At 41.8% G+C, this 27202-nt stretch overlaps 2 protein-coding genes across 3 annotated transcripts in view; one reads left to right on the forward strand and one right to left on the reverse strand.

Moving 5' to 3' along the window:
- CORIN (corin, serine peptidase) overlaps positions 1-6126 on the forward strand; it is a 154433-nt gene extending 148307 nt beyond the window's left edge. For both annotated transcript variants that reach the window (XM_072124787.1, XM_072124782.1), the window contains 3 exons: positions 581-852; positions 2449-2576; positions 4063-6126. In XM_072124787.1, coding sequence (XP_071980888.1) covers positions 581-852; positions 2449-2576; positions 4063-4245 — 583 coding nt within the window. In that variant the 3' untranslated portion in view covers positions 4246-6126. The remainder of the gene's footprint in view (positions 1-580; positions 853-2448; positions 2577-4062) is intronic.
- Positions 6127-16945: 10819 nt separating this feature from the next.
- Positions 16946-27202, reverse strand: part of ATP10D (ATPase phospholipid transporting 10D (putative)) — a 57600-nt gene continuing 47343 nt past the window's right edge. Inside the window, exons 19-23 of the mRNA XM_072124799.1 lie at positions 23059-23259; positions 21562-21642; positions 20987-21091; positions 19549-19736; positions 16946-18725 (exon numbers count right to left, since the gene is read on the reverse strand). Of these exons, the coding sequence (XP_071980900.1) occupies positions 18491-18725; positions 19549-19736; positions 20987-21091; positions 21562-21642; positions 23059-23259 (810 nt within the window). The 3' untranslated portion in view covers positions 16946-18490. The remainder of the gene's footprint in view (positions 18726-19548; positions 19737-20986; positions 21092-21561; positions 21643-23058; positions 23260-27202) is intronic.

A 27202-nucleotide genomic window follows, 5' to 3' on the forward strand; every position in this document is an offset into this window, starting at 1 on the left:
AGTCATTTCCTGTCTGCATCTTTCAGCTGCATCATGTGACCCAACACTGTAGCATACATTACATTTTCAGTACATTATAGTCTACTACATCCCATACTCAGTACTTCGACAAAGCCAAACCAGTTACCTACACTGTACTGAGGAGACCCAATCAGGGTGAAACAGTGCTGTCTACAGTTGGGAGTCTGTTCCTTCTGGAATATAGTGTTTTGGTTTTAATCCCGCATCATGTCATAAGGCTTCTTGTAGGTCATACTTGATGTCAAGGGAGCTGCCTTACAAGGTAGCTAAAAGAGGCGTGGTTATCCTTATCCCATCCCGGAAAACTTTGCATATGTTCCCAGAATCCCCTAGTGGAGCATCCATGGCTATAAGACTCCACATGCCTACACGGTGGCCTTAACTGGGAGTCTCTGTAAGGAGAACTCTTACTTCCCGACCTCAGTACTTCCACAACATTCCAAATCCTGGTAATAATGTGACCATGTTGACCTATTGTTATGTTGTTTATGGATATAGCCATGTGTACATGAGACAATAAGGAAAGCATTTCATAAAGTGAAGGTTCTGTATTTTTCAGGAGGGAACATGCAGCTGTGTGGAAAGTGGTATTTGGAATAAACAACTTGGATCATCCATCAGATTTCATGCAGACGAGGCTGGTTAAGACCATAATCCTTCATCCACGCTACAACAGAGCTGTGGTGGATTATGATATCAGCATAGTGGAACTGAATGAAGACATTGTGGAGACCAGCTACGTTAGACCTGTCTGCTTACCATCCAAGGGCCAGTTGGTGGAACCAGACACATACTGTTATATCACCGGCTGGGGTCATATGGGAAACAAGAGTAAGTGTAGACTAATACTATTATATTATTAATACATTATACACATTACCAAGTTTTTCTATTCTGCTATCAAGTTAAAGGATAAATACTGAGTGCCCCATGTGAATAAAATGGTGTTTCGCATGTTCCGTCATTACTCCATTTACTTAGAATTTACTTTCAGAAGTCAGATATAATTTTTGGGTATCCCAGCAATCCAGTATATGAACAGAGCATAAAGGCAGCATTGGATTATAATATGGACGGTTTGGGCAGCAGACTGAGGACTATGAGTTTTAAGGGGCCATCTAAATCACCCACCAAGTTTGCTGCTGCCCTGAAGGGAAAATGGAGAGGGACCTTTAAATAATAATAATAATAATAATAATTTCTTTATTTATATAGCGCACACAGATTACGCAGCGCTGCTCAGAGCTTGCCAAATCAGTCCCTGTCCCCAATGAGGCTCACAATCTAAACAACCTACCAGTATGTTTTGTAGTATGTGAGGAAACCCACACAAACTCGGAGAGAACATACAAACTCTCTGCAGATGTTGACCCAGATAGGACTTGAACCCAGGGCCCCAGCTCTCCAAGGCTGTAGTGCTAACCACTAAGCCAGTGTGCTGACCAAATGCACATTTGGCCCTGAGATCCTTGTACAGCATATGCATTTAGGCTCTCCGCAAACTGCATACAACAGCCCTTCCAGGACCTTTAAAGGTCAGCCAAAGGTCCTTAAATCGAAGAACTGAAAGAGGGCAGAAGGGAAGAAGTCCTTCATGTAACTCTGTGTGGTGGTTGTAGAAAGGGCTCTTCTCATCAGTCTACTGAGTAGTCTGGCGCTGTTCTAGTAGATATCAGCCATTCCTAATGTCTAAAAAAAAAAACATGGACGTGTGTGAAACGTCTTAGGCCGCGGTCACACGTACCGCTAGACGTCCGTTCATAACGCGACGCTAGCGCACAGGGGGAGGTCCTCGGCCCGAACGCACATGCGTTTCCAGAGAAACGCATGCGATCTGCTTAACAATCGCATGCGTTTCCCTGGAAACGCATGTGCGTTCGGACCGAGGACCTCCCCCTGTGCACTAGCGTCGAGTTATGAACGGACGCCTAGCGGTACGTGTGACCGCGGCCTTACTCAGCACACTTACCTCATTCATCTATTCTTACTATTAAGTCTTACATCTCAAGCTGTGTTAAAATTGAGCCATCATTGTCCAGGAGAGTCTTCTCTTGGTGCACGTTTGTTCTAGGCTTCCAGCCTTCCATGCAAAACTCATTTGCCTGCTCGAAAAACTAGCTGTCATTTCCAATATTCCCGACTACCACCAATAGCAATCGCTGACAGATAGGTAGATGCTAACTTTACATGTCATGTTAATGTAAATGATGATTTCATTAGACTTCTTACGATTTTCCTAATGGTTGTTAAGTGGATCTTAAAGTCAGCACACAGTCCGATTACTAACAGACCTTGCGGAAAATGAAAATCAAATGCGCCTTCAGAAGGTATTTTCATGTCTCTTGATGAAGCGTAATGCGGTCGTGGATAGACCATATCACTTGGCATTGGCTCACTTTTAACCCTTTGTCTTCTTTCCCCTTCCAGTGCCATTTAAACTGCAGGAAGGAGAAGTGCGCATCATTTCTTTGGAGCACTGCCGGACATACTTTGACACAATCACATCCAGGATGTTATGTGCTGGTTATGAATCTGGTACAGTGGATTCTTGTATGGTATGTCATTTTTAAAAATTATTTTAATGGTATATAGCTGGATAAAAATTAGTCTTGAAATTGATCTGAAAAGGGGTTGTCCACTTTCAGCAAATAATTAATATTGTGTATCTAAAGAAAAGTTTAACAACTTTCCAATATACTTTCAGTGTAAATTCCTCATTGTTTTCTAGATCGCTGCTTGCTGTCATTCTATAGGAAGTGTCATTGTTTGCTTCCTGTGGATAACGGCCCATAGTCATGTGACGTCACACAGGTGCACGGCTCGTTATATCACAGAGAATAATCAGAGCCATGTGATATAATGAGCCGCGCATCTGTGTGATATCACTTTTTTATCCACAGGAAGTAACCAACAAAGCTTTTGGTTGCATGACAGCAAGCAGAGTTCTAGAAAACAGCGAGGAATCGATACATAAAGTACATTGGAAATTTTTAAATATTTTAAATACACAAACAATATCAACTATGTTCTGTCGGTAGCCCCTTATTAACTAATTTCTGATAGATTAGGACTGACACCCAGTGCCACCTCTTTTTGTCTGGCCAAAGCAGTTGGGGCACTACGCTAATTGTCAGGAAATGCAATCTGTTGCCCCATCCTGCCGTACATTTACGCCATAGAGATCGCACAAGCTCAGAAGCAGAGCTTACCTGGCTGTTTAACCCTATAGATGCCAAAGTCACCATGACCGTGACATATATAGAGGTAACTCACTTCTTCCCTTCGTGATCCGCATAAAGGAAATCTACCATCAAAATCAAGTATGATAAACCGGGGACACTTACTCATAGATCCAGGCATCGTCCATTGGCTTTACAGACTGTTGTACTGTCCCACCCTCTCCCTGTTTCCTCAAGAGTGAGAATACAGCAGGAAGTGCACTAGTGCTGATGAAGCAGGGGGGAGGGTGCGACAGTGTATCACCCTGTAAAGCCAGATCACAGGGGGGCTAGGGTAGCCCCTCATACTCATTAGCATAGTTAATTTTGAAAGGAAGGAGGCTATGAAAAACAAATATAAGAAGATTACCACAGTCACGGTGTCCCTGGATCTATCTGATAAGTGTCCTGGTTCATCTTGATGGATTTTGATGTTAGATTTACTTTACATTGCTTATAGCCTTGTGTCATATGTGAGCATGTCCTACCATGAGGAAAGGCAAGGGAGGACACATCTGTACTGTTATTACATATCCATCCAGTATAGTCATGTACTGCACATGAGGTCTTTGCTTTTATTCTGTTTCTCCTTATTAATCACATCAAAACCAGCTGCCATTATGGAAAATTTCCACTAAAATGCAATTCTGCATGGATAGAATTATCCAAATACTTCAATAACAAATCTACTTTCAATCTTTGGTCAGTCTTGCTATGCTATGAAAACTATGCCTCCCCACACCGCTCATCCTGGGGGTAGGGATCTGCGCCTACTGGACCTTGAAGCCACATGTTCTCTTAGACTTTCTGTGTCTTCTTGCAGGGAGACAGCGGAGGACCTCTGGTGTGTGAACAGCCAAAGGGACAATGGACATTATATGGTCTAACGTCTTGGGGATCCGTCTGCTTTTCCAAAGTTCTAGGACCAGGCGTCTACAGCAACGTGTCACATTTTGTGGACTGGATCGAAAGACAGATATACATTCACAGTTTTTTAACCATCTAAAAATATATTTTAAAACAATTCACGTGATGAGAGACTAGCAAGAAGAAGCCTTAGCCTCATTGGAGGTTTTTACGTGTTGATATATTTGTTGTGTGTACCAATGAAAATATATATATTTTTGGGTTTCAATAGTAGGTATTTTAGTCAAAACTTTTTGGACTTTTGTACATATCTGTTCACAGTGTCGTTTTTTTTTTCTGTGAGATCATTCCTAAATGACCTAAGATTGCAGGAAATGTATTTTACTGTTGTTTATAGGGGCAGGTTGAATATAATATATACATGTGGGGAAAATGTCTACTTTATTTCGGTTTCTGTTAGCTCAATTAGACATTTTTTGGAACATATTATTGAACCTTCCTGTTAGTGTTAGTCAACGTGAGCCACCATGAAAGTATATGTTTCCTGGTCACTATGTTATACAGCCACATATACCATAGTAAGACACCAAACACTGGCCATCTTATGAGTTGACCAAGATCTACAGAACTCTCAACATTTCACGGATAAGATCCATAGCATTCCTTACCCTACCTGCACATTAACATGGCCAAAATTGGATTTTCACTGTTGTGTGCATGTGCCCTTGCTTTATTTTTCATTGGATTTAATGCTATTCTTCAACTACATTACTATTATTACGTCCTTGTGTTACTAAGAATACAAACCACAAGTGAAGACAATTAACTAGAATGATCACAGATGGTTTAGAATACAGGTCTAGCAAACTTTGACACTTTAAGGGATATTCCAGGAATCAGCATTATTCATTTATACAAATGGGTCCCCCTTAGCAGAAAATTGCTGTGGACATACACTATAATGAAGAATTAAAATGCTGCTGGCCCTTTAATCAGTCCTTTAATTTCCTCCACACGGAGAAGATACAGGACAGAAGATGGCCACTGGTCACATGTCCACATCACATGTCCTGCAGCTGCCTGGGCAGGTCATGTGGTCAGCACTAAGTTTGGCTGTAGTTGGTTGGTTGCAGTGCATCCAGTATGATCAGTGTTGTGGTAATGGCAGTTACACATCATTACTATGGCAAGAAAACCCGTTAGATCATCACTGGGAGGAGAGCATAAGAGGTAGGAGGAGTTACTGAGAACTAAAGGATCTTGGGACTTGTAGTTTCCAGTGGCGGCCATCTTGGTGATAACTCGGCATACTTTAGAGGGGCCATAAAATGTTGTCAATCATAAAATGAAACTATTTAAGCTCCGTTTTGTGACTCATGACATTGAGTTTTGTTACATTAATTTATTTATAACATTATGGGTTTTTCTATCAGACGTTCATATTCCCTAAATACCCTGTTAACGAATAAAGCAGAATCCTGTCACCACAAACCTACGCAATAAGCCTCAAACAGTAACTTATACAAAATTGTAATTGTGTTTCCATGGTTTGGCTCCTGTATATTTATGGTTTGACCCCCAGCTGTTTTTTTCTTCAGATACAGTGAAGGAGTCAGGAAAATTCTTGGATCTAGTCAAGTTCCCCTGCCTTCTCACAGCCATTCTGCCTGGTAAACCCGACCCTCAGTACTGCCTCAGCTCCACATCACTACCATCCAGATTGCAATTCCTACGCATGTGTAGTGTGCCCGTTACATAGTTTACACAGTTGAAAAAAGACACAAGGCCATCATGTGCAACCAAGGAAGGGAAGGGATTGGATGAGGAAGGGATTTAGGGGAAACAATTCTATATTACATGTCAATGTTATTTAGATGTAGAATGGCATCTAGACCAGTGGTTCTCAACCTTTCTAATGCTGTGACCCCGCAATACAGTTCCTCATGTTGTGGTGACCCCAAACCATGCAACTCGCATTATAAAACACAATAAAATTGCGGCTCCGATGGCTTTAGGCGACCCCCAGTTTTGGTCGTTCGACCCCTGCTGGGGTCCCGACCCACAGGTTGAGAACCGCTGATCTAGACCCTTCTTGAAGCGCTCTGCTGTCCCTGCTGTGACCAGGCTATTCCACTGATTGTTTTGGTGCCAGCCAGCTTGTCCTCGGCCGGCTTCACAGGTGCTCCACTAGCCGGTATGATGCTTATAAGTGATGTGTACGTTGGAGCACTTGTGGGTAGGACACTGGCGCTTCACACGATACTAGAACATGCTCTGTGCACCAGCGAGCTGACCGGGGTCTAGCAAGTGACAAGTGCAGAGGTTGCACATGAGCAGGAATTTCCCCTCGGCAGTACCAAGGGGCAGGTTTACCAGGTAGAGCAGCCATAAGGAGGCAAGGGAGCTTACCTGGATCCAAGAGCTTTCCTGACAAAAAGAAAAGAGGACGAATAAAAGTCATTTTTTGGCCAAAGCAGCAACATACAAGAGCTACCCAAGTACCATGGAAACATGAGGTTTATCGTGTAGGTTTGTGGTGACACGTTCCCTTTAAATACTCTGGAACTACATTTATGTGTAATTTCAGTACATTTCAATTTGGTTGGCCCAAAGCCGACCCCCCCTGTAATGGTCCATAACTCTTAAAAGGAACTGGTCACCAGCAGTGGCGTAACAAGACACCAGTGGGTCCCGATGCAAACTTTGGATCAGGGCCCAAAAATAAGCAAAATCAGTACTTACCTCCCACACTAGGGTTTCCTCTTCTCCCCGCGGTGTCCTGTGCAGTAGTGTGGGCAGCGAAATGTCTGTGCACGCTGTATGATGTCACAAAGACACGCCTCTGCCCGTGCATTCTTATAAATAATTCTGTGTGTGTAAAACACACATACAATTTATTATCTAGCAGTAGACAAGTTCAGGTAAAGTCTCATCAGTTCTAGCCTCAGTATAAAGTTGTACACATAATCTATGCCAAGGCAGGGGGGAGGAGTCAACAGGTGTCAGTGGGACAATCCGGCCCTAGCGAGGGTGGATGAGGAAGGGAAGCTGGATTATTTGTGCTAGCGGACAAGGACAGGTAGGCAGGCCTGCTGATCAGTGGGGCAGGCCGATGGAGCATGGCAATAATGAATTAAGATTTGCCAGTGCACTACGGGCCCCTGGACAGCTATGGCTGTAGTTACGCCCCAGGTCACGATATTTTCACTTAGGAACATAATGACAGGTTCCCACTAACTCTTGCCAATGCTGTTTTTACCTAAAACTGTATACTACTCATCACCAGAAAATGAACTTTGTAAGCCTACCAGCCACCCTGGCAGAAGGAGCAGCAAGTACCAACGGTACGTGTTATTCATGTGAGGCAGTGTTTCTTTCAGCTCATGTCTGCCAGAATTTCCCTCATTACGTCCTCCCTTCAGAAAAGCAGGCACTTGCTGCTTGTTCTGTCAACATACCATGTATGCTTACAAAGTTCATTTTCTGGGGATAGGAAGTATGCATTATTTAGCTAAAACATTGTGGACAAGAGCTAGTATAATGTTATGGGAACCTGATTAGGTTTATTAGTGAAAATATGGTGACAGGTTCTGACTAGCCCCAGAACGGAGCATTGCAGGTTTAGCACCTCTGAGACCAGTGATTGGCTGCAGCAATGATATTGATTACCTCCAGTGCTGCTACTCTTAGAGTATCAAGGATATGAAAGGGTGGACAACCCCATTACACATCAAGGACTGGTTTATAGAGAGCTTTTAATGTCAGAAACCAATAGACTTCACAGTGATATTTTGTTGCAATTGATCTTAGACTAAATTTTTCTTCTTTGAATTTTAAGTTATAAAACATGACCAATACCGTTCGTAGGCAAATGTTTCTCTCTATCATTACAGTATATAATGTGTGACTGGCAAACAGAAGTATGTTGTATTGTAAAATATTACACAATCTGCTACCTATGTTTTTTTATCAGTAGTCTGTAAATAAAGAGATCTAGATTTCTAGTAATGTCAGACTTCTTTCTTATATTGGTGTTCCCGTTATTTTCTGGAAATGATCTATGAATTGGATACAATTTGAAATCTTGAACCCATGTCAGTGTCTAGCACGGACTGCAGTAATCTGGAATAAAAATTCCTAACAAAACGAAACACTCCATAGAAATGGAAGGGAGGAAGGAGCAGGAGCTGAGAGGCAACAGACATTATGGTTGTAATAGTCTTACCGAAAGCAACTTGCTTGGTGGTTGAAGAAACGAGTAAGAGACATTTGTAGAACAACAATCTGAAGGGTCATTGACCTTAGTAAGACTACACATAAAAAAATCACTTTATTCACACTTGAAAGTGGTGCAGAAAAGTTAGCGACAACCTCATCGTGTAAGTAGCCTAAAGAGACCTCCCCTTTACATGTCCTCTTCCTGCTGGCTCTTTGGTTTTGACCAAACATTAATGTATCTCATTAGTGAATCTGCAGCATGGAGGGGCTCTGGGAACCACCCCAGTAGCATTGCAGGCTCATTAGCATAATTTGACTTTGGAAGGTAGAAGGGCAGATATCAGGAAGCAGTCATTATAGTCCTCCTTCCCATCATTTTAGTTTTTTAAAGGAAGACCGGGAACAAACAGCAATTCTGACATTTGGGGGAGCACTCTCATGCATTTGATGTGCATGTCTTTGTGTCTAATGGTTTTTTTTGCTACAGATGCAGAGGGTGCATGTTCTTCTGCAAACTGTAAGCTCTGACTCCCTGCAGCTTCTTCTCCATTCTGCTGCCAGGTTAGAGGGGGGCACAGTTCAAACAGTTATGTCTTCTGAACCCCGGCACCTAAAAACACAGTTCAGGTTTCATATTACAAGATGAGCATCACCCCTTTAATTAACACCATCAATGAAATTGCTTCTGGGCGCCACCAAATGCTACATGGAAATATTAAATGTACATTTTTAGGCCTCACCTCTGTCCATATCCCAGAAGCTCAACAGTGGACGTGCGGCACTGTTTTTTTATGAAGGGGGAGGGGTCACCTCCTCCTCTCCAGCGCATGGCAGTATTCCCACCCGGCTGGCATAACGCCGCGTGAATGTACCCTTAGTATGTAAAAAAAAGTCTGCTAAGGGGGGTTGCTAGGAGGTGCTGGGCCCATTGCTTTTGCATGGGGCACCTCTTCTCCTTACAAAAAACATATACATATTAGTACCTACAGATTTATATACATAATGTTCACACACAGCATATGTACACTCAAAACGGTGTATGCACTCGCACAGGCAATCTTTTAATCCTAGGGCAGTGATGGCGAACCTTTTAGAGCCTGAGTGCCCAAACTTCAACCAAAAGCCGCTTATTTATTGCAAAGTGCCAGCACAGCAATTTAAGCAGTAATGTATTTATCCTTGTTCTTTGATAACTTTCAATTGTTCAGCCTCCTAAAGACACCAACACAGTTGAAAGGAGAAGGGCAAATTCGCCTATCATTGTAGGAAAATTCTGGAGGAAGAGTCCTGTCTGGTGAACTTCATGCTGGGATGATGGCCTGGGTGCCCACAGAAAGGTCTCCGAGTGCCGCCTCTGGCACCAGTGCCATAGGTTCGCCACCACTGTCCTAGGGGGTTCAGAGGCCACAGATTTGACATCATCCGACCAACAGCAGGAAGTAGAGGAGAGATTCCTCTCCTGCTGCTCCCTCCCAACATTTCTTATCTTAGCTGTCGGTTCAGCTGTGTACTGTGGAAGAAATGCTCTATTGGATTGAGATCTGGTGACTGTGGAGGCCATTTGAGTACAGTGACCTCATTGTCATGTTCAAGAAACCAGTCTGAGATGATTCCAGCTTTATGACATGGCGCATTATCCTGCTGAAAGTAGCCATCAGATGTTGGGTACATTGTGGTCATAAAGGGATGGACATGGTCAGCAACAATACTCAGGTAGGCTGTGGTGTTGCAACGATGCTCAATTGGTACCAAGGGGCCCAAAGAGTGCCAAGAAAATATTCCCCACACCATGACACCACCACCACCAGCCTGATACAAGGGAGGATGGATCCATGCTTTCATGTTGTTGACGCCAAATTCTGACCCTACCATCCGAATGTCGCAGCAGAAATGGAGACTCATCAGACCAGGCAACGTTTTTTCCAATCTTCTACTGTCCGATTTCGTTGAGCTTGTGCAAATTGTAGCCTCAGTTTCCTGTTCTTAGCTGAAAGGAGGGGCACCCGGTGTGGTCTTCTGCTGCTGTAGCCCATCTGCCTCAAAGTTCGACGTACTGTGCGTTCAGAGATGCTCTTCTGCCTACCTTGGTTGTAACGGGTGGCGATTTGAGTCACTGTTGCCTTTCTATCAGCTCGAACCAGTCTGTCCATTCTCCTCTGACCTCTGGCATCAACAAGGCATTTCCGCCCACAGAACTGCCGCTCACTGGATGTTTTTTCTTTTTCGGACCATTCTCTGTAAACCCTAGAGATGGTTGTGCGTGAAAATCCCAGTAGATCAGCAGTTTCTGAAATACTCAGACCAGCCCTTCTGGCACCAACAACCATGCCACGTTCAAAGGCACTCAAATCACCTTTCTTCCCCATACTGATGCTCGGTTTGAACTGCAGGAGATTGTCTTGACCATGTCTACATGCCTAAATGCACTGAGTTGCCACCATGTGATTGGCTGATTAGAAATTAAGTGTAAACGAGCAGTTGGACAGGTGTACCTAATAAAGTGGCCGGTGAGTGTACGTCCCCCATACACTTCTATGGGCTCACGGCACTATATGGGAGCGGTACAATGCCGCTCCGTAGCAAGATAGGACATGTCCCATAGCACCATGCGCTGTATAGTCCTATGGAGAGGGTCGGGGGGGAGCTGCGCTCATCCCCTGTTCCTTTCCGCAGCGCCGATATATTACTACTGTACGGCAGGCATACATCGTGTGCATGTAGCCTGACACTAAACAAGAATTGATACATTAGTATAGAGGAGATCTTATATGACTTTATAATTTATATGAAAGTAGACAAAAAAAGGTAAGCAAATTGCGTTGCAAAGATATATACTTATAGCAGGGTTTTTAAATTATTAAAAGGTTTCTTTATGGACAAGATTACATCCAATATACAAACCCTGATCATTGCAGAAGTAATATTAGATGGTTTCTATTAATATAACTGTATATTCCACTCAGGAAGCAGTTTTGTGTAATATACACTGATAATAATTTTCTGCTTACCATTCTACCCTTTATCTTACTGTACATCACAAATTTCTTTAGAACTAAAAATAGATTACTATGGAATTATAGGAGACTAAATAGAACGTCATTGGTTTACAATGATGTACATTCCCGCTCTCATAGCTAGAGGGAGATGTTATTACGAGAGATTAAGATCATGATAAATAAGAATAATATACATAGAAACATCCAGGAAATATAGAAGAGATAGTGGTAGCATGCAGGCAATGGCTAAATATAGAGAGGGCCTGATGGGTACCCGGGGAAATCAACACTAATTGGAGATAAGCTGGATATATCTGTAATTCAGGGGCTTCCATAGGGGGACATTACAGTGGAGACACTAAGCACGTACTGTACTAAACCTTACATCAGGACATAGTCAATAATAAGGGCTGTAACTTAGGAGCTTGAAGGATAAACCCAATATAGACTCCAGGGGAAGTTTACTGTGCAGGAGGCATTTGATACATTAAAGTTTTACAAAAAATTATAATTCTTTATATAGCGCACACAGATTACGCAGCGCTGCACAGACTTTGCCAAATCGGTCCCTGTCCCCATGGGGGCTCACAATCTAATCACCCTAAGAGTATGTTTTGGAGTGTGGGAGCAAACCCACGCAAACATGGAGAGAATAAACAAACTCTTTGCAGAAGTTGACCCTGGGACTTTAATCCAGGCCCCCGGCGCTGCAAGGCTGTAGTACTAACCACTGAGCCAGCATACAAAGTCGAAATTGAGAGGCATCAAAGCTTTACTTATCCTCTTCTGTTGCCCATAAACAAGTCTGGTCCGACTAGCTTGAGCTTGTGGGATTTCAAGCACTGTCATCTAGTTCATTTCGGTGATTCTTAGTTCCGTCCAGTAAATCCCACAGATGCACGGAGCAGGTTTGTTGGGTCAAACTCTCCGATGGATGATGGTCTTTAAAGGGCAGCTACCATCACAATGGACTATATGCAAATAGCATGAGTGTTATAGTTATATGTTTAATGAAAATGTTTTTATTTTTCATATACTTGCTAAATTATGAAAACTAAGATGAGGCCAGACTATGGATGAAGATTGATAACAGAGCCCTGTGCAGTGAAAGAATGTGGCCTTGGCTGATTAACGATACTGCCCACTACAAGAAGAAACAGCCTTTGTTTCTGCGATTATCATATTATAATATACTAACCAATGAACTATGGACATTACTTCTTATCTTTGGCTAACCACGCCAGGTCCAGCCCACTGAAGGTTTCTGTATAATCCTTTGTGACGTGAATAAAGTATCACATATCTGCCTAGCAGTCCGCAGAGGTTGAGATATTATGCCCATTGTTTGGTCTGATTTCTTCTTCTGAGCTCGCCTGTGACTGTTATCAGTTATTAGAGAATCTGAGGTTGTGTGAACAGGGACAAAAAACTTGTCATAATGGAGCCTGAAGCACCCCAAGCTTATTTGCATACATTCTTTCATCCTGGTGGTAGATGGCCCTTAGCATATCCCAAGACTATGTGGGACAAAAAAAACAAAAAAAAACACAAAAAAACCCCCACAATTTTAATTGTTCTTCTGTAAAATGTATACGACCATATTTGATACGTCTACCAGCCTAGTGGTTGTGTTATAAATTGCAGCCTATAAAGGATTTTGATCCTAAGTCGTAATATTGAACGGAATTTGTATTACAAAGATGATGGTAAAAAAAATTCAAAGAACATCATAGATAGCTACCATACCCTGCTTCTGCACATGAATAACAGAGTAAGGCCACAATCACATGAACGTATGCTCATCCTGCCGAGCCTACAGCGCCGCACAGCCGTACACATGGGGAAAGATGGAGCATGCTCTTTATCTTGTACCCGTTTACGGTGCAGTATGGTGCAGTCTAGCGACGGTCGCGTCAATGGGGCCTTATTGTCATTCCCAGAGTTTCTTTTAATCAGAGATTATGTTTTACAGATATAGTAATATGTCACACAGCAATATTAACTAGAGTTCCTTCCAAAAATAGTTCTTACAAACCAGGGTGTCTACAAGGAAGCTTAAAAGGAAATCTACCAACAAAATCCATCATGATAAACCAGGGACACTTACATATAGATCCAGGCACTGTGACTGTGGTAATCTTCTTATAAATGTTATCCATGGCCTCCTTCCTTCTAATATGAACTTTTAAAATTATGCTAATAAGTCAGACCCTCTCTGCTCTGGATTCACAAGCCATTGTTACAATGCCGCAGCCTCATACTCAGTCTTACTCTCCCCCCTGTTCTTCCTGTAATCTCGGCAGCAGTGAGAACACAGTGGGAGGGGAAGTGCTCATGCACATTGTAACAACCTGTAAATCTAGAACCGCCCCCAGAGCCCTTCTGGCTCATTAGCATAATTGTAAAGGTTGATTTTAGAAAGGAGGCATCTATGGATAATAAATATAAGATTACTACAGTCCACATATCCCACACTATTCAGAATGTGTGCTGTATCCTCTCCCTTACTGATAATATATTGTCAGGATTTCTATCTGATACGAACCCACAAAGGAGTTTAATGAAATACTGATTCTTAGTTTGTGGAATAACAGGGATTTTACGACTACGCATTACTATGCGTCAGCTTTTTTCGGGCTGTGCTAGTTACTGTGAGACATTTATACATGCTGCAAAAAACACACATTATTCTGCCATTCTTTATTCTGGTCAATTGTTCTCTTCACACCTTCTAGAACGGAATGCTAGGCTCCAGCCAACCACTATATCCGGAGTGTGCTCCACCACCAGAATAAGATCTCCCACAGGTCAGACCTGGCTGATATTTCACATGTAGACTATAATATACACTCACTTGCCACTTTATTAGGTACACCATGCTAATAACGGGTTGGACCCCCTTTTGCCTTCAGAACTGCCTCAATTCTTCGTGGCATAGATTCAACAAGGTGCTGAAAGCATTCCTCAGAGATTTTGGTCCATATTGACATGATGGCATCACACAGTTGCCGCAGATTTGTCGGCTGCACATCCATGATGCGAATCTCCCATTCCACCACATCCCAAAGATGCTCTATTGGATTGAGATCTGGTGACTGTGGAGGCCATTTGAGTACAGTGACCTCATTGTCATGTTCAAGAAACCAGTCTGAGATGATTCCAGCTTTATGACATGGCGCATTATCCTGCTGAAAGTAGCCATCAGATGTTGGGTACATTGTGGTCATAAAGGGATGGACATGGTCAGCAACAATACTCAGGTAGGCTGTGGCGTTGCAACGATGCTCAATTGGTACCAAGGGGCCCAAAGAGTGCCAAGAAAATATTCCCCACACCATGACACCACCACCACCAGCCTGAACCATTGATACAAGGCAGGATGGATCCATGCTTTCATGTTGTTGACGCCAAATTCTGACCCTACCACCCGAATGTCGTAGCAGAAATCGAGACTCATCAGACCAGGCAACGTTTTTCCAATCTTCTACTGTCCAATTTCGATGAGCTTGTGCAAATTGTAGCCTCAGTTTCCTGTTCTTAGCTTAAAGGAGTGGCACCCGGTGTGGTCTTCTGCTGCTGTAGCCCATCTGCCTCAAAGTTCGACGTACTGTGCGTTCAGAGATGCTCTTCTGCCTACCTTGGTTGTAACGGGTCGCGATTTGAGTCACTGTTGCCTTTCTATCAGCTCAAACCAGTCTGCCCATTCTCCTCTGACCTCTGGCATCAACAAGGCATTTCCGCCCACAGAACTGCCGCTCACTGGATGTTTTTTCTTTTTCGGACCATTCTCTGTAAACCCTAGAGATGGTTGTGCGTGAAAATCCCAGTAGATCAGCAGTTTCTGAAATACTCAGACCAGCCCTTCTGGCACCAACAACCATGCCACGTTCAAAGGCCACAAATCACCTTTCTTCCCCATACTGATGCTCGGTTTGAACTGCAGGAGATTGTCTTGACCATGTCTACATGCCTAAATGCACTGAGTTGCCGCCATGTGATTGGCTGATGAGAAATTAAGTGCTAACGAGCAGTTGGACAGGTGTACCTAATAAAGTGGCCGGTGAGTGTATATGGTGGGCTGACTAGAATGTCGGAAATCAGGTATTTGTTGTTCTATCAAATCTGGTCTCCAATGAGGTGGCCTCTTGGAGACCAATGAGGTGAAGCAAATTTTAGACAAAATTTTACACAATAATTTGTACAAAGGATTTAAAAAACTGGAACACACAAGGTCGGTTCAAATAAAACTACAATTCCAATGTATCCCCCAAAACCTTAGCAGTATATGCGGCTACTGACGAGCCGGTGACCAGGGCAGGGAATATGCTAATTAGGAAGCAATCCTCCCCCCGGACTTCAGAAGGACCTTTTGGCAGGGGCCAGGTAAATGTTGTAACAATTGAGCAGAAAAACATACAGCCTCAGGTCTTAGAAATACCCTAGGCAGTCATGGCGACAGATAGTCGCTGCCTGATGACGTCACTGAGTGCAGCCAGCAAAGCTCCATAAAGGGTTAACGCCTGCGATAACCCGGCCTATAAAGGATTTTTTTCCTAAGTTGTAAGATTGAACTGAATTTGTATTATAAGAGGGTGGTAAAGAGATTCAGAGCGCATCAAAGTACACATAGGACTACACAATGACCTTTCAATAGGAAATTGTGTGTTACACATTTACACCAGAGTTCAAAATTGGAGATCTTTTCATTACACAGACAATATCATTGCCGTCATTTGCTGAAAGTGGACAATCCCCTTAAAGTTTGCACCACCTATTGTTGATTCCCCAAGTTTGGGAAGTGAAAAAGAAACTAAAAAAAGTTTACTATGTGGAATAAACAAGTCACTTACAGCATCACTATATCACTCTACACTTCTAGTTGTTGCGCCATCAGTAATGCGTACAAAAGATGGCAGGGGCGGAACCATCATGACCAAAAAAATTGTACACCTCGGATCAGGGAGATCTGAACAAACAGACAGATTTAGAGAAAATTATTTTCTTTATTTATCAGCAATAAATACAACATGCACAAGAAGAAACTTGTGGCCTGTACAGAAGGCATAAAAAATATCTGTCATATAAAAAAACACTAATACACACAAAGTAAGGTGCATTGTCCCTGCAGGTTGGGGGGGGGGGGGGGTCACAATCGCACTTAGAAAACATCTCTTTAATAATAAAGGGTTTTGTAGTCTTAGCCTAAACATTACCAGAATGCCCGGCGTGAGAGAATACACTGATGGCTTCCACATCTGTTCAGATAAAAAGGATTCCAGAAGAACGACCCCACACCGGAGGCAGCACCGGAGCGGGCACTCAGAGGACGCCAAATGCATAGACAGGATCTACTAACCTGGACACTTACATATCTGCAGGAACATTACTAAAATGAGATTTGTAAATGCATATAAAAAACTGTCCAAAGTATTAAAAATGTATAAAAACAGATACAAATAAGTGTAAACGCTGCAGTTCTGCAGTCAGTGAATACAGAAATAATTACTTGGGTGGAGACAGATCAGGAGGGGACAGTGGAACAAGCTTCATTAATACACTTCACTGGGGACTACGGTAAATTGGTAAATTTATAGGGTTGGTATGAAATCAGATTTTTTGCTACAAAAAAAAAAAAAAAAAAAAAGTCTAACAATCCTTCACAATAATTTCAGGTGTCGTAACTTATATTTAGCAACCAAAAAATAAAAATAGGATAACAGTGAAATGTACAGGTATAAGGAAACATGGTGACTCCTGAAACAGCGCCAATCCTATTCACAGGTTGTGTCAGGTATTGCAGTTCTGCTCTTTTTAAATGAAAAGGCTAAACTGCAATACCACGCACAACCATTAGGGTGATTGGGCGATATTTGTTGAAAAATGCAGCCGTGTTCGTTTTATTATGGACAATCCCATGGAGCCTGTAGTGTGGAGTCACGGCTTAAACTAAAATAATAGACATGAATATGGTCACTGGAGGAACAAACACCAATGTAAAATTGAAGAAATGTAGCAGGGTCAGGTAATATATATTACAGTGGTAAAGTCATATCTTCACCAGATGGTCTGATCCATTGTTATTTATACATAAGGCACGTGCATATACCGTAGTGTTGTACACAATGCAGGAGTATGTAAGGCACACGTCACATTCAAGCAGCGCAATAAGATCGTAGATAAATAGGGAAATACTTCATTATAATGTTCTGATCGCTGGGGTCCATTACTAGGACTACCACAATAACAAGAATGGGGGGTTTCTGTGCCCCACTGATTGAGAGGGTACAGTAAGAGTTAGGAAGCAATAACCAGTTATACAGTGATAACCTCAGGTCCATTGTTATAAAGGATCTCCGCGGTGTTAAAAAAGAAAAAATATTGCAAAAATGTTATAATGTCGAAGGGTTGAATATGGATCTACCAGGAGACACGATCGTAAAATTGTTAATAGGGGAACACAGCGGGAAGTCTTCTTCTGCAGCGCCACCACAGGCAAAGTCAAGTATTGTACACCACCCATTAACAAATGGATAGGTTGTACATGGAACACATATGTGGTCCTCCAGGGACAAAGAGCTGTAAGATTCTGCTACCAGAGAGGAGATAATAGGAGGCATCATTGCTTTAAAAAAAGAGAGTTAGGGAATTAGAAGACTTCTGTAGAAAGATATACCATAATGCTAACAGCTGACACTACACAGCCCCTCATGGGCGTCGCCTAGTAGAAGGTGTGGTAGATGTGGTCCCTGCCCACGAGGATTCAGCTTAAACAAAGGGCAGCAATCTCTTCATACATCTCCTCACTCCTGCATCAATAGACCTTGTGGTTAGTGTGACCACGTAGTAGGTGTCCTCATTGCCCATTGCTTTCATCATTTTTAGTCATTACACATTCTTTACCACCCATGTCCAAAATATATTAGGCAACATAACACTGAAAGATTTAAGAGATGTCAAGTGAACGATCACCCTAGAAATGCAGTTTGGGTTCTCCTACATTCCTCTATATATACTGTATGTATCTAGTGTTTGGCTCTCATTCTTCTCACACCACACAATTTGGCCTTTTTAGATATTGGGTAAAGGTTGGTTCCTCTTCCCTTATGAACACTATAACATAAGACATGTTTCCTGTCTTCTCACTTTGGCCGGTATCACAAGACACCGTGGTCACACATCATAGTTTGCCGAGTCCTTCGCAGAAGACATGCAGGGAGCCTCCTCATCCTCTTTTGTAGGTATGCTGCCATCTGCTGGCACAGGAAGGAACAAGCTATTGTCAGTCTTTGGTAAAAACCAGTGTTTTATGGCACTTGAACGCTCTCCAGGGGACATTACATCAAGCTGCTTGGCCCTCTGTTGCGGGGTTGGAAACACGGTTCCTTGAAATACTCGGAAAACAAATCTATATACAAGAAAAAAAAAAAAAGTTAAACTTTTGTTTCTATACTTTAACATACGTAACATAGGATATGGATAGTAACTATTGCCAAATATTGTAAAAAGGTCCATGATCAACCCTTTAAAGGGAACCAGTAAGCCCATTAAACTAGCAGCCCCCTCAGGTGGGGTATGAAATATGATATTTTAGCGGCTGCATGGGGGAGTGGCACTTCAGACACTCCCATCTACAACTCTAGCACCAAGAAACACGTTTTGGTAACATATTGCAAAAATAATAATCTCCTCGGTCAGACTGGAAATGAAAGCAGCAGATAAAAATACAAAATTCCTGCCATTTTTTTTAATTGTCTGCATCTCTGGTTCTGGAGCTCTTTAATGACACTTGCACCATGTATCTAGGTGGTATAGGGGCCTCTCCCCTTGCAGCCTCTAAAATCATCTCATGCAAAATATGACTCTTCTCTGCTCATTTTCACATAATTTTGGAGATTTTTTTAAATGTAAAAAGAACATGATTTAACATAAACTAGGTTCAATGGGGTAAAGTCTGGTGACAGGTTCTCTTTAAAGGGCTGTCACACTATACTAATGTATCCCTATTTACAGAATGGGGTATAAGTTAGAGCTTGTTGGGAGATGGACTGAAAGTTCCTCTATGAATGGAGCACGGCTAAGCATGTGGGACCAGTCAGAGGAATCGGAGAGCTTCAATATTCTATATTCTTCAATATTCTATTGCAGCAGATTTTCTTACACTGACAAGTAGGGTTAACCAAAAAAAAAAAATAAATCTTAAAGGCGCATAGAAAATACTTTTCACATACCTTGGTAAAAGTGCAACAATGACAGACATGACGCACACGAGATAAAACATTGGGTCCTCCATCTGTCCCTGCATTATCCAGTATGGGTTGGCAGGCGGCATACAGTGCACGCATATGGCGTGGACAACCAGGGTAAAGACGAAGTAGGCGACAACGCTCAGCACCATAACTGTCCAGTGTATCCATGTCTGAAACACAAAGCATATTGACCCTTTCACATGAAACTCAAAATGTTTTTAGTATATATAAATAGATTTAACATTTCATATAAGAATGTAAACAGTAGGTCATTTTCTGATGACATTTCCATTGATAAAAGGACAAGTTACAGAACCAGATGCAGCTGTATCTCTCTATATACCATCACTTGGACTGGGGAAAAAAAACGACATGTATTACGGTGATCACCAATAGTCATAGTGACAGGTCTGATCAGTGAGGGGCGTCCCATTATATCTCAAGAATAAGAAATCGAAAGAAAAGTAAGGGTGCATTAACACACACACACACACACACACACGTTTTCAAATGCATTACAACAGCTCAGAAGAGATTTGGCTGATTGCTGTTAACATTTACAAAACGCATGTGTTAACACACGCATGCATAAACACATGTTTTGTCAATGTTAACAGCAATGTAATGAGAACGCTCCTCTTCTCAGCTCCAACAGTCAGAGACAAGGCAGTCTCAGCCCTGGGGCCTCCAAACATGTGAGTGTTGCGAAGAAAAAAACTACTAGAACGCCAAATGAGGTGAATTTCTTTATATCTCTAAAATTCATGTGATAACACACTCACTAGGACGTACGTACACTAGCCGAAAAAATGTTGTAATATATAAGAAGATTTAAGAAAATGAAAATGAATTGATGTAAATACATGTTTATATTTGAAAGAAGTAAAACTTGATGAAACAAAAAAATGGTTTCAAATGGTCGATTTATAGGGCACTATTCATAAACACATGTTTTGTCAATGTTAACAGCAATGTAATGAGAACGCTCCTCTTCTCAGCTGTTGTGATGCGTCTCCAAACGCATGCGTCAACGCCACGTGTGAACGCACCCTTACATTCACAGTAATCAAGTTATGCAATTGTATTTTATTGGAATATCACTCTTCAAAAGTGAGGTCTACAAGGGATGCAAATTCCATGCGATTTCCAGACAAATCTCGGGATGCAGTATATGGCAGTGTAAGGGGTAGAAATGTCAGGCTGCACTATGTGACACGTCTTCCTATATTATCAAGTTTCACTGTATTCTAGAGTTTGGTCATTTTAATAGAGAACAAGGGGTCTCCTCGGGAATGGTTACAACCAAGATAAAGGACATACACTTAAAATATGTAGTGGACGTTCAAGATCTTAAAATCCAAGACTTGTGCCAGCAATTTCCCTCTAGATTTCAGAGCCCAGCGCTCCGGCAGTACCTTACCATGCTCTTACTTTCTATGAGAAGATGTAGTAGCACCACAAACAATGTCGCCGTTATTATGAAGTTCCCAAAAGAATAGATGTCAATATTGGAGCCGAAGTAAGTCTAAAGGGAACAAGCAAAAAGATCTTAGTTACAGTTGTAAATAAACTATATACCAATCACTAAGGATGGAAGTTAATTCCATGGAGCCTATGGGACAGTAGGTAGTGTCCACACTAAAAAGCCACACAGTGGCTACAGCTAAACGTCAGTCTTCATGTAAAGTGCATCAGAGAACAATTCTTTACATTTATTCAGGGACAGCGGTTGACAGATTTGTTTCATAATATTCATATAATTCCCCGAACAGCCACTACTTCATCATCAACATGCAATGACCCCAAATAGCTGGGGTGAAGAACATTGGACCCCCAACTTGCCTGATATCTGGAGGTCATCATCATAAACCCAGAAAACCTCCTTTACCTTTCAAATAAGTGGAAAAGTATGAACAAAAAAAAAAAAAAAAAACTATGCAGCAAAAGCAAATAAACTGGATAGAAGTCAGGGGGTCAAAAAAAGCCTCTACTTACAAAATAGGGGATAAAGAAGAGCGCCAGACTTTGATAGAAGGCATCCAGGATGGTGATCCAAAAGGTGGACCTTTTGTAGGCCTAAAATATTGAAGACAAAGCATATTGATTCAGCAAAGAAACTGATCTGAAAAAAAATCTTTCAGTGTACCTCACCAAACCTTGTATCGATTACTATTCCAGTCAGTGTATAGAAGGAGTAATATGTCCTGTAAGCTTTGTTTGTTAGTAGCTCCACATCTCTACAGTCTTCAGATAGTTTATAATAAAGACTGGTGGGTGGAGAGGCTATGACTCAAAGCTCCGGCCTCCAAAGAGCTGCTATATAATCTTATACCTCTGATAATCTGAGGTGCTCGCTTGATGATAGCAAGATGGAATTCAGCAGTGGAATTCGGAGTGGAAAGGATGATAAGAGCCAAAGAAGCAGAAGAAAGATGTATTTTGGGCAAATAAATTACAAAGTGTTTAGTATGTGCTTGCAGTTTTGTTGTAATTTAAGTTTGTAGATCTTTTATAGAAATGACATTCAAAAAAATTCTAGAATAACCTGTGGGGGGCTGAGGTAAGAAGTGCAGAAAATCACTGGACCCGTTTTGGCCTTCTCAGACCACAGTCTCATGAGATGTAAGAGGAAGTAAAGTGCTGTGGTTCAAGGAGACCACCGATTGTCCGAAAGGGATCTTGAGACCCCCAGCACTTTGAAGCTGAATGTAGGTGCCACCGACCTGAAGTATTGGAGCAACGCAGACAAGTTTTTTTAGGCTCCCATGATCCAGCCCTCACAGGGTTTTCCAGAATTCCTATAAAACTCCTTTAGGTAGATCACAAAACCGAATGCACTAAGGATAATGTAGGGGTTATGGTTCCCTGCCATTACAAATTGCGCACTTGCTCAGGTGGACCTAATCAATCCATAGATCAGTAGCCATAAGGCAGCACAGTGTGGTAAACAACAGAAATTGCATGGAAAACTGAGAATACATCAGACTAATGCAAGGAAGATACACACAGATATCGATCAGTGGATCAACCCATCATCAGGGGGGCATAATATACAATCAGGGCTGCTTTTACCAGCCCAACTTAAGTGGTCTAAAGGTAATCTACCATCAAAATGAAACATTATACACAAGGTATACTTACTCCTAGATCCAGAAACTAACTGGATAATTGTTAAAATTATGCTAATGAGCCGGAAGGGCTCTTGGGGGCGTTACCAGAGCACGTCTCACTCTGCTCCCACAGCACTTTCCCTTCCTCTGCCTGAAGTAATCTCACTGCAGTAGAGGCAGTTTCAGCTCACAGTGGTATAAAGGGGGGATGCTCCTGCATATCGTAACCCTTTTGGCTCATTAGCATAATTATAAAAATTAAATTTTGGAAAAAATGAAGGACAAATATAAGAAGATACCACGGTCACCGTGCCTGGATCTATGAGTAATGTCCCTGATTTATCATGATGGATTTTGATGGTGGCCTGGAGACTTCTCTTACCTCTGAGGTTTGGCCAGACTTATAGAGCTCAGGCAATGCAAGGAGGGTATCCGCAGACACATCTTTATCTAGAACACCATAGATTACTGGTGGTACGGATGTAAAAATTAGATTGAAAAGAATCAGCATCCAGACATCCAACATTGACGATCCAGAGAAACCGCAGAAGAACTGGTACCAGAACAGAAGGTTCACAAACATCTGAAAGGAGACAACATTTGCTCAAATTATTCTTTTACTTTATTTTTCTAATTTTTTCATCTTCTTCAAACAGTACGGCTGCAAATGTGTGAGAACAGCTGTTAGAACAGAGAATTTCAGTATTGGAACTACAATTTGTATTTGATGACACGTTTTTTTGCAAGACCTGATCAAATAAATTGGACAATAATTCTAATCTAGTGTTAAGGGGAACCGGTCACCAGGAGACCCATTTTTAGAACCCCCACCCCAGTCTCCATAGAGCATAGTACATACACTGAGTTTTTTGTATAAAAAAAAAAGGTTTTACAGAAAAATCTACGTTACATAGGATCTTATCTTATATAGTATAGTATCTCCTCCATGTGTCCTTTCAAATATATAAAACGCCCTCTGCGGACTAGGGTTGCACCGATACCAGAATTTTGAGTGTGATACGATACCCACACAAAAGTATTACAGTTCTCAATACCAATATGATACTTTCAAGAAAAAAATGTATTATGTGAATGTTTAGCGTGTGGTCACATGGGGCGTTTACATTGCGTTTAGAAATGCAATGAAAATGTCAGGGGGCGGGGCTCAGCCCGATTGCATTTCCATTGAAACCCATGTGATCAGTAACGGTTACCAGTGATTTGCCAGGAGAAGCTTTAGTGCTTTATGACAGTATAGAATAGGTTATCCTTGTGATGTTAATATAAAGTATACTAGAGTATAATTTAGGGCTCATTTACATTGGTGTATTTGATGTCCGTGTGCTATCCTTTTTTTGTGAATGGGAAACGGATGCACTGTTTCCCGTGGGTCCGTTTACATGTCTACATTTTTTCACGGATGTGCAGAGAGAGAAAAAAAAAATCAGCATGTGTTATTTTGTCTCACATGTGGACCTCGTACATCCGTAGAAGTCAATGGATCTAGAAAACTGAAGTAGTACGATATGGACTGATCACCGGCAGATGCGCAGCAGACACACCCGTCTGAAAGAGACCTTATTTTTAGTCTTATACATTTTTATTCAATCAATGTAACTGTATTATATGCTTAAAATATTTTTATAATATCCATCATCTCAACTAATACTCATCACCCTACTGTGGATGTCATCAAGTGATGTTCCCCCTTGCTGTTATCAACTCTTGCTACGCCGCTGCTTGCTAGGCATGCTGACCACAGCGAGAGTTGATGACAACGGGCAGGACATCGCTTGATGACATCCACAGGGGGGGGCTGCAGGGGGCGTCGCTTAACCAGGTGACGGGCGTTTTATATATTTGAAAGGATACATGGAGCAGTTCCCTCCCCCACCTCAAGAAACTGCTCCTCTATAGTCACTCCCAGGGGACGAAAGGCCTAGCCTCAGAGCACATGGAATTGAAAGATACAGAAAAAAGTATTGTTATATAGTAAAACCTATATTTTTATACAAGAATTTACTATGCTTTATTGGAACTGGGGAGGGAGGGGGTGCTAGAAATGGGTTTTCCGGTGTTCCCTTTAACCCGTTACCTGCACCTGGATCCGACAGTTAATGTATAAGAATGTAACACCTGCCAAACTTGTATAGATGCCATTGTACGGAGTCAACAATTATAAAGTTTATTGGAGCACGAATGCCGCACCCTGCTACGTGCAAATGAAAGAGGAACATAAAAGTCTTCAGTCATATAAAATAGATTCAGATTGTTTTCTCCTCCTGTCATGTGCCAAATAGAGTAAAAGGAGGTCAGATTAGTCAGAGCCGTATGAGGGCTTGTTTACTGTGGGACAGATGCTTTCTTGTGCTTTGTATAGATTCAGTACAATACTGAAAAAAAAAAAAACACTATATATTCAGAAAATTTAAACAATAACACAGCTGCGCCATTTTCATACAGATTGTGTGTTCATGCTTTTCATTCTGTGGTAAAAGTAACACATTATACATAGGTAGATCTAGAAAACTTATATCATGTTTTATGTGTTTGTTATGTTTCAATGCCCTAAGAAAAATGAAAACATGTATTCATATCACAAAATGTCCACATAAATCTTTTCTAGATTTGCCGGTTTTCTGGATTTTTTCCCGTTACATTGGTAACTATATTTGATAATTCTTTGGGCATTTTCTGTAAGTGTCCCTGTATTTGTTTATTTACCGTTCTAAGAAAGGGGGAAGGCAATTTTAAATTATACTTTTTTTGTAGTTCCTTTAATTATGCGAAACCTACCATCTGGAATCTTATTACAGAAGTAGATCCAGGGGCAGATCCCCCAGTGCAGTGCAGTGTGATGCAGATGTTGGGGCTTATTTACTAAGGGTACTGCATGCACTTTTAGTGAACTTTCCGAAGGTTTTGGGGATTGCGCGGCTTTGACAGGTATTTAACAGGTGTCTGCGCTGGCATTATGTCGCACGCGATTGGATTGTGGTGCATCGGCGCTGGCTTTCATACGACAGATATTGGGGGGCGTGGTCGGACAATCCAACTGATTTGCACTGAGCACAGGATTTAACTTTCAAATTGTGTCGCAAGACAATGCACTTACATGCACCAGGAAGAAGAAGGTGAACTCCGGCGGACCTGAGCGGGGAAGCGACACATGCAGGATATCGAGCGCACGATCTTAGTGAATCGCGGCACAGTGCATTATCGCCGGACAATGCACTTTCGGGGAACTTTGTCGGACAGGTAAGTAAATGTGCCCCGTTGTATTTTATATAACTGGGTATGGTTTCCTTTGAGCATTGGCAGCTGCAGCAAATAAGGATATTCAAGAAAGTGTGTTGGTACAAAGGAAACCATAAACGGTTGTAAAAACATAAAATCGGCATCAGGCTGACTGGGGATTATTTCCAAAATAGTTTGATTATTTTCCAACATAGTCCCCTTTTAGAAAGATACACTTCTCCCAACGTTCCTGCCCTTTTTTAACCCCTCCAAAAAATAGGATTTTTAGGACTCTACAAAATACGCCTCTATCTCGTTGAGGACTGTCTCGTTTTTGCCCCGCGAGCCATCAATCAGTCTGCAATTTGTTTTGCCGTCATTTGATAGATGGCAGCACACAATGATAATGCCAACTTCCCTTAGGAACGCCCTCTGTCAAACATGGGTACACAATGAACCAGCCTCGTGTATGCAGAAAAGAAAGCAGTACTCCAGCGTCCAGATCCAATCAAAGGTGAAATTTATTCAAAGCAGCAACACTTGGTGTGTCAAGCATGACAAAGGCGCAACACACCCAAATATTGCCATGCATGAATAAACTTCACCTCGAATGGATCTGGTAACTGGAATGCTGTATATTATCTATAAGAGAAATATATGACCAGTCCAAGCTAATCGAGGTGAAGTGTATTTATGCGTGGGAATATTTGGGTGTGTTGTGCCTTTCTAAATATACACACACATAGATAATGGATATTTTATATATATATATATTTATTAAACACGAAAAATTGAAATATCACATTGTCATTTAAATCCTTAATTGAAACAAGTTTGGGCTGAAACAACTCTTCCTCAACCTGGCCATTCAGCCAAATTAAGAAATTGTGGGAGAAGAGCCTTGGCAAGAGACAGGAAGTAGAACCCCAAGATCACAAAGGCTGAGCTCCAGACATGCAGGAGGGAGATGGGAGAAAGTTCCACAAAGTCACCTATCACTGCAGCCTCCACCAGTCGGGGCCTTATGGTAGAGTGTGCCCATGGAAGCCTTTCCTCAGTGCAAGACATATGAAAGCCGCATACAGTGTGCAAAACACATGAAAGACTCCAAGACTATGACAAATAAGATTCTCTGGTTTGAGGAGACGAAGATTAAACTTTTTGGTGTTAATCCTTAGTGGTATGTGTGGAGAAAACCAGACACTGCTCATCACCTGCCAAATACAATACCAACAGTGACACATGGTGGTGGCAGCATCATGCTATGGGGGTGGCTTTCAGCTGCAGAG

Source organism: Engystomops pustulosus, chromosome 1 (assembly GCF_040894005.1).
Source record: "Engystomops pustulosus chromosome 1, aEngPut4.maternal, whole genome shotgun sequence".
NCBI classification, from domain to species: Eukaryota; Metazoa; Chordata; class Amphibia; order Anura; family Leptodactylidae; genus Engystomops; species Engystomops pustulosus.